This window comes from Orbicella franksi, chromosome 5 (assembly GCF_964199315.1).
Source record: "Orbicella franksi chromosome 5, jaOrbFran1.1, whole genome shotgun sequence".
Classification (NCBI taxonomy): Eukaryota; Metazoa; Cnidaria; class Anthozoa; order Scleractinia; family Merulinidae; genus Orbicella; species Orbicella franksi.
The window spans coordinates 20,477,532-20,484,900 of NC_138149.1; the positions used below are offsets into that span (position 1 = coordinate 20,477,532).

The following is a 7,369-nucleotide window of genomic DNA, read 5'->3' on the forward strand; positions in this document are numbered from 1 at the left end:
GAAACGCATATTTTATTTAACGGGCTATTTTTAGTTTTTTCCCTTCTCTACCATGGAAGTCATCAGTCCTTGGTCCTCGGTTGTTTTTTCCTCCAATATTGGCTTTGACATTGCATCTAAAATTTGAACCTGTTTTATCTGCATACAATAGGGACAAAAAAACAGCGCAGCACAGTATGAAATGTTCTTATGAGAAAAACCATGGGACCGAGAACATTTCAAGAAAGATGGAGACGTCTATTGAATCCTTACTCAGATTACTATTTAAAAGTCACTATACTATCTTGTCATCCTGTTACTGTTTGTGAGGTATGGTTATGATGACAGGGTCGACCACACCCCTCAGTCACTTAAGTTTAAGTCGTTGAGTCTGTGTATTACTCTCACAATAAATCATTAAACAATTAAGGCTGCTTTTGCCCCAGGATTTCTTACAAAATGCAGAAAATTTGCCAGATAAACGTTAAAAACCGGGTTTTTTAACTACTAGAAATTATGAATAGAGACTTGTTCATTCATTCGGACTACCGGTCGATCACTAATCTAATTATTTTAAATATACGGAGGTCAAAATTCTCAAGTTAATTATAATCCTAACAAGATAACAAATAAGAGTCTTTGCTTGTTTTTCGTTCTGGCAGCCATTACTAATGCAATACATGATCCCCTGGCATTATAGGAAACAGGCCGCTGATAGAACTCTCTATTCCCGACTTCATTTCGCCTCAGGCCAAATTCATAATCTTTTACAATGGTGAATGAACAATACCCCTTGTTCGGGCTCTGGTTTGCCCTAGAGCACTGCTAATGTTATCTTAGGAAGATATTTCGTCACCACATTCTCTCTATATGTTGCACAGTGTTTTCTTTGAAAGCGGAATTAAGTGGTCTGAGTGAATTCTCTCTGAGTGTTGTGAATCTGGCGTTAATAGACACTCGTGCATTTAAATCTGAAAATTAACATTATTCAGTGTAAAAGAGTCTTAGACATGACCTTCGTGCAATCGTGTTGAATAGGAGAGCATGTACGGGTAAAACGAAAAAATTTTCCCGCCAAAATTTCTCTACATATCCATATCACAAATAACACCTGCAAAGTTTAAAAAGCGTGCCGTCATCAGCACGAATGACCAAATCACCAGCAACTCTGACGAAAAGCCAAGCACCGGTGAAACATATCTTATTTTGCTTTTGTTTTTAAGGTTAGTTTATTTTGATTCCCGTTTACGTAAATATAGTAGAGCTGTTGGCTTTCATATATAGTACATCATAGGTTCCCTCGGTTAAGGTTGAAACGCGACAGTAATAACAATAATTTAACTTGCATCAACTGTATGAGGTTAAATAGTCCTTGAGTTTCTATCTAGTAAGACCACACTTACAAACCAGTTGTTGCATTCCCTTTTGAGATCACCTTATTGATCAATTTTATTGCGCGTTAGGTAGTTTAGGTTTGGCTGTGCGAATGCAAATAACTGGAAAATGAGAGTTTGGAATACCGCGTGCGTCGTGAGTTCTAGTTTCATTTTACTCTTGATAAAATTAATAAACAGATGCGGTAAGGACAATTTCATTGACAGCTCGTGGCAATTTCATCTTAAAGCAGTCTAACGTAGACTATTATTCAAAACATTTCCAGGAGTGTTAACTAGAAATGTCGCTAAGGACACTAGTTTTGAAGACTATTGTAAACGGTGAGTTATTTCTCTGTGGATTGATCCAGGTGCTTTCATCCAATATGTTTCACCCAATAAGTACATTTGTACTCGCTCAACTGGGCAGAACAATCTTTTACATCTGGCTGCAATAAGAACGGAAACAGCCAGGAGTTCTTTTTATTATCATGGAAGTACGGTTTTTAATAAATACTGAATGTTCATAAATTTGAAGATATTACTCTGGTAGTTATAGGCTTTTGATATTTGTTGTAATATACTTTCCTATATTTATGTTTTTATTTTTGTATCTATCCTATTATTGTGTAATCCATGGTAGGTAATAGCTTCAGGGCTCCTATTGATAGCAGAGATGCTTTATAAGCTCCCTGAAGGGACTAACCTAAAATTTTTATCTTTTTGATTTTTCTTTTTACTTTTAAGTAAAGGTGTCTATCTATCTAAGTGTGACATCACGATTCGATACCAGCGCGCATTATAATTAGCTGCTCAGGCGTGCCTTCAGACAATCACATTGGAGACGGCAAGCAAATTGTATATCAATGCGGCTTAAGACATATCCTTAATTGTACAAACGTGTAATGGACAGCCGCAAATAATATGATATTTAAATATAGAGTTTGTTGTGAACTTTGTTTCAGTTCAATAATTATTTTCTGAAAGGTAAAGTTTGCCCACGGTCGCGCTAGCGTTCCATACCGCTGTTACAAGTACCTGTCTCGGTGTCTGTAGCAGTATATACAACTGGGACATCAACTCCACCCTGAATAAGATGCTAGGTAACTCCCAGTTACTCCCAGAATTAAATTTTGTCAGCGTCTATTTATAAACCTGGGTGGATAAAGGCACTGTGCGAGTAAAGTGTCTGAAAACACGACACAAATCCCAAGCTCTCTATCCCAGTTTCTCAGCTTTATATTATGGTATGGATATAACATAAACATTATATTTAGATCAAGGAGAAACGACATAATTATCCCTGTTATTTTGGTCTGTCCATTGAAAGATCAATAGCAACCTGCTCTAACTAACTCCAATGATTTTTGTCAGTGTTCCGTTGCAGGGGCGGCCACAAGAAAAGCATTCACACAAACCCTGATGAATGTAATTCAAACTCAGAAAGTATTTGCACTCTTTGCGTGGATTGCAATTGTGACAGTAACTGTCGATCTTGGTAAGTTACAGCTACCTATGCAACTATATCATAACATATGCATTACAATGTCTTTTATGCAGTTTGTATTCACCTTCGCTGTAAATGTGTCACCTGAGCACCCTGCTTACCACCATTGCCGGATTAGCAAGCTATAGGTAATTATATTAATCAAAGATTAAAGAATGTACTCGAATTAGAATTAACCGGGACTGTCGTTCAGGCCAAATCTAAAACGGAAAGGATTACATTAGAAACATGTATAGAGGAGGACTTTCATCGGAAGGCTCAATCCACGAGAAGCGATTTTTGACTCAAGTTTGATAGTGGCGTGATTTTCCTGGACCAATCACAATTCATTGCTATGCATAGCAACCAATGAGATTGCTTCATTCTGTAAGACAATAGATTACGTCAAATAGCTTTTTTTCGTGTTCGCCAAAATGGGCAAAGGCTGGCTTTCGAGTTACGTTGAAAGATTTTAAAATAAAAAAGCTTTTTCTGTTGTTTCTTTATTCTATAAAACAAATAGATTCCTTGTTGCCGTGCGTCTGTTCAGTAATAGATCACACAGGACGTCAGAATGTGGTAAGAACATCAGCGACACACTCGGCTATCGCCTCGTGTTCTTACCACATTTTGACGTCATCTGTGATCTATTACTGAACAGACGCACGGCGACATGGAATCTATTTGTTAATTAGATTATTGATCTGCTATCTTAAATCTAGTTTCAGATGCAGATCTGCTCCCTGCCCTCCCCCCCCCCCTTAAGCGATAAGTGGTTTTGTTGTGGCCATTGGGTATGGCTGTTTTTGGCGATGTTGTTGGATAATAGGGGTGACTATCAGGGAACAGCATCTCACAAAGAATTCCTGTTAATGGCATTCTCAGTGTCTAATAGTAGTATTATTAGAAAATTGTACAGCGCTGCTGGATGCTCAGAAGCACGCGCTACATAAAATTATATTATTATTATTATTATTATTATTATTATTATTGAGATATACCTGCCGATGAGTTGTCTTCTCCCTGGGCTAAAATCATTTCACTACTTCATTGATGATTTTCTAATAAGCGATCCAGAATTTACAGACCAAATTTCAGATCTCTCAAGAGTTGGCATTGTTCAGTTTTCACAGGGGTCGTGATAATGTATTAAAATAACAAACTTAACAAAAACGTTTCTTTTTTTTTTTTAAATCTGTCTGTCATGATTCGAGCAGTTCCCCTGAATAAGCGGAAACCTGTGGAGTATTTGAGATTGCCAACAAGAAATGAGCAGTCCGTAAGAGATGGGGAAGGTCGTCTTCCAAGAAATTTAGGCAACAATGACATTACCAAACTCCTGGACGACTTGGACAATCAGACGGAGGCCATAAAGAGTGGCCAGCAGATTGGTGAAGAGCTTTTAGGAGATAAAAACGAGACTGGAGGTAGTTCATTCATAAACGGTATGACAACGCGTACAATGGTTTTTCAGACAATAGGTTTCTTCTAACAACAAATTGACACACCCTTAATGTCAAGTTGTGCTTTTTAAATATATATTAGCCTCAACTTGAGTAAAAATGTGTGTTTTTACTGTTAGAACATAATCAGAAAAACACAGACAACATTGCAGAGGAAGTAACAGGTATGCAGTGTATGTCAAATCTTATATCTGTGCATGTCAAATCTTATATCGGAGTTGTCACCCTAAGAGTGATGTCACATGTAGTGAAGCCAAAGTGCAATGCGTATATGAAATAGTTAGTCTGTGATCGACTAAAAACAATGGTTGCAACATATGTGCACATCCTGCAGTACTCATATCAAGATGTTAATTTGTATTGATCAGAAAATGAGCGTAGCATAAAGGAAATGCTTCTTCGGAGTACAGCAGATTACACATGAGCAGCAAAACAGTAAGAGATGAAAACTGTAGCATTCAAACCTGTAGGACAGGGTGCCAGTTCCAAAAAAAATATTGAATCTATGAAGTGTTAATATATTCTATCGACAAAGAAAATTCCTATCTTAGTCAGTTGCACGATCAAATAGAACTTCTGAAAGAAACTTGTAGTTTTGTCGTCCAATTTTACACTGAACAAGCCATCTCACTTTTTATCAAGGACACTTGTCAAAAAAAAAATTGTTTCTATGTAATGAATGTACCCTTTCAATCTCCGTTGACACTAAATGAGTAAATAAATATCTTAATTGACCACACCCACAATTAGGTTTTTCAGAGCCTTTGGAAACAGACAATGAAACAAATATTGTAGATAACATAAACTGGTTAAAAATCCTAACCTGCAGGAGGAAGACCAAGTTGGCTTTTTACAAGCGTGGCCGAGGAGTTGAACTCGGAACTACAGAGAACAAATCCATCTTAGTGGTCAGAATGGGACTAAACAAGCGAACTCGGGATTTCAAGTCCGGCACCCTAACCACTCGCTCGGCGACGCTGTCTCTCTAGAAAACGTTATTCAGGAGAACTGCGCCTTTGAAAGCTTATTATAGATTATAGTGTTTTACTGTACACTTATGCCAAAATAAGGATTTTCATTACCTCCTCTCCTTTCAACTAAATACATGATACTTTTTCGTCGATAATTTTCAGATAGCGCCTCGGAGGCAGTGAGAATAGCACACGCCCCGGTGCTGGTTGATACAAACGGAGTTCCAGAGAAAACAACAGCCGTAGAGAGTGGAGCGTCCTATTTGGCTGGCAAGCCTCTGTTGATACTTAACAAAGAAAACAAAGATCCAGATGTAAACAAGTGGTTTCTCTACTATTCACTCTCTACAGAATCTGATCAACAAACAGCTTAACAAATGAAGCTTTATTTTGGTATTGTTCTGTTAAATTATGGTAATGTATTACTATATTTCAAGTTTCTAACGTTGCGTGGAAAACTGTGTTGAATGCAGTTTTACGGCACTGGAATTGTATTTTTTATACGTAAGTTGAAAATGGAGCTCGCTCTACTGCTGCATTTGATTTTTAGTAAAATCTCTGATTTCACACCTTTTGGGCATTCACTTCCCCTTCACTCTGGACCGCCATGTTGTATTTTTCAGAGTGAAACATGTTGTATTGGACTAAACATATTGCATCAGACTAAACATTTTTCGGCCAAATGTGAACCCACAATTATTGTTCAGGTAAAAACACTTAAAGAGAATTTGCTTCAATTAAAGTTTTGATAAGCTGTAAAGGTACAGTCACAATACTAAATTGTTCGGCCTACTAAAGTTCTTTCAATAATAAAGTGTATTATCGTTTGTCTCACGATGTAGTCACTGAGATGTAGATCGCGACGTTTCGACTGCTTACTGCTAGTCTTCTTCAGGCGATAAGGTCGACTGATTGCACGGTATCATTTATATCACAAAGGTCGGCTGTGATTGGTGCATTTCGATCCTCCTATTGTTCCATTGTTCGGGCGAGTAGCTGTTCCCTCAGTGGTCCGCTGTTGCATCGTTCTCCTGTTGTTGTGTTTCTTGTGAATAGCTTCCTTGACCCTACGTGAAGCTATTCGCAGAAGACTTCACCCTAACAACATCAACAGGGATAGTGGAATTGAAATTCCTGAAGCTTGGATACCCACGATCAAGAAACACAACAACAGGGGAACGGTGCAACAGCGGACCACTGAGGGAACAGCTACTCGCCCGAACAATGGAACAATAGGAGGATCGAAATGCACCAATCACAGCCGACCTTTGTGATATAAATGATACCGTGCAATCAGTCGACCTTATCGCCTGAAGAAGACTAGCAGTAAGCAGTCGAAACGTCGCGATCTACATCTCAGTGACTACATCGTGGGACAAACGATAATGCACTTTATTATTGCATCTACCACGATGAATAACAACCTTTTCCTCGACATAAAGTTCTTTTATTTCCGACTTCCGAGACACAATGATCATTTCAACTTTATCATAATAATTTTGTTGTCTTGTTCTTTCTAAAAATTTCTTATGTTTTGACTTTTAATTACCATAAAAAACAATTATTATAAGTCAACCATTCATTTTCAAATATTATTTTATCAGGAAAACGGGAACACTCTCCAAATGACTATGTGAAGCACAAAGGGGCCGTGATCAGGCGATTTTATTTTTCTCTCTAAATCGTGACTCGCTAAAGGGATTTACAACAGTTTTGAGTGTGCAGAAAAGTTCCAAAATTACCATAACCTGGTATAATAAATCTTTCAACAAATACGGCTTATTTATAAAAACCACAAATGCTAGCATGATCCACGCATTGGCAGTAATGATGATAATACATGTGATGACGTTAGGTGGCCCTTGGAAACCTTTTTTTGCATTTAATGTTTTATCCTTTATTATTGCCAATCTTTCAACAACTTTCTAAAACGTGCTCTCTGAGCAATAATTGTTTTTCTAGACTTCCATACTGTAAAGTTTGTTTTATGTGTTGTCACTATAGCATGTTTAGTGAATAATTATGACAATGGTTATCGAGCTTGTTTTTCTTATTATTATGTTCACAAAGTCTTGAAACAGTCATGTTAATTTAAGT

General features: G+C 37.5%; 1 protein-coding gene across 3 annotated transcripts; it reads left to right on the forward strand.

Moving 5' to 3' along the window:
- The first annotated feature begins 2,260 nt into the window (after nt 1-2,260).
- On the forward strand, nt 2,261-6,287 carry LOC145487037 (uncharacterized). 3 transcript variants are annotated; one of them, XM_081465743.1, is made up of 4 exons: nt 2,261-2,850; nt 4,053-4,283; nt 4,421-4,465; nt 5,435-6,287. In XM_081465743.1, exons 1-4 carry the CDS (start codon nt 2,775-2,777, stop codon nt 5,644-5,646), a joined length of 564 nt encoding a protein of 187 aa, XP_081321869.1. In that variant the 5' UTR covers nt 2,261-2,774; the 3' UTR covers nt 5,647-6,287. The 3 variants fall into 3 exon arrangements, with proteins under 3 accessions (XP_081321869.1, XP_081321870.1, XP_081321871.1); XM_081465744.1 differs by having other exon boundaries at nt 4,056-4,283; XM_081465745.1 differs by lacking the exon at nt 5,435-6,287 and having other exon boundaries at nt 4,421-4,608.
- The last annotated feature ends 1,082 nt before the right edge of the window (nt 6,288-7,369 follow it).

What these genes read in the sequence shown, in the direction of transcription:
- LOC145487037 (XM_081465743.1), top strand. Translation starts at nt 2,775, where the DNA reads ATGAATGTAATTCAAACTCAGAAAGTATTTGCACTCTTTGCGTGGATT. An exon ending in GACAGTAACTGTCGATCTTG is followed by an intron (nt 2,851 to 4,052) that starts GTAAGTTACAGC and finishes TCATGATTCGAG; the next exon opens with CAGTTCCCCTGAATAAGCGG. An exon ending in CATTGCAGAGGAAGTAACAG is followed by an intron (nt 4,466 to 5,434) that starts GTATGCAGTGTA and finishes GATAATTTTCAG; the next exon opens with ATAGCGCCTCGGAGGCAGTG.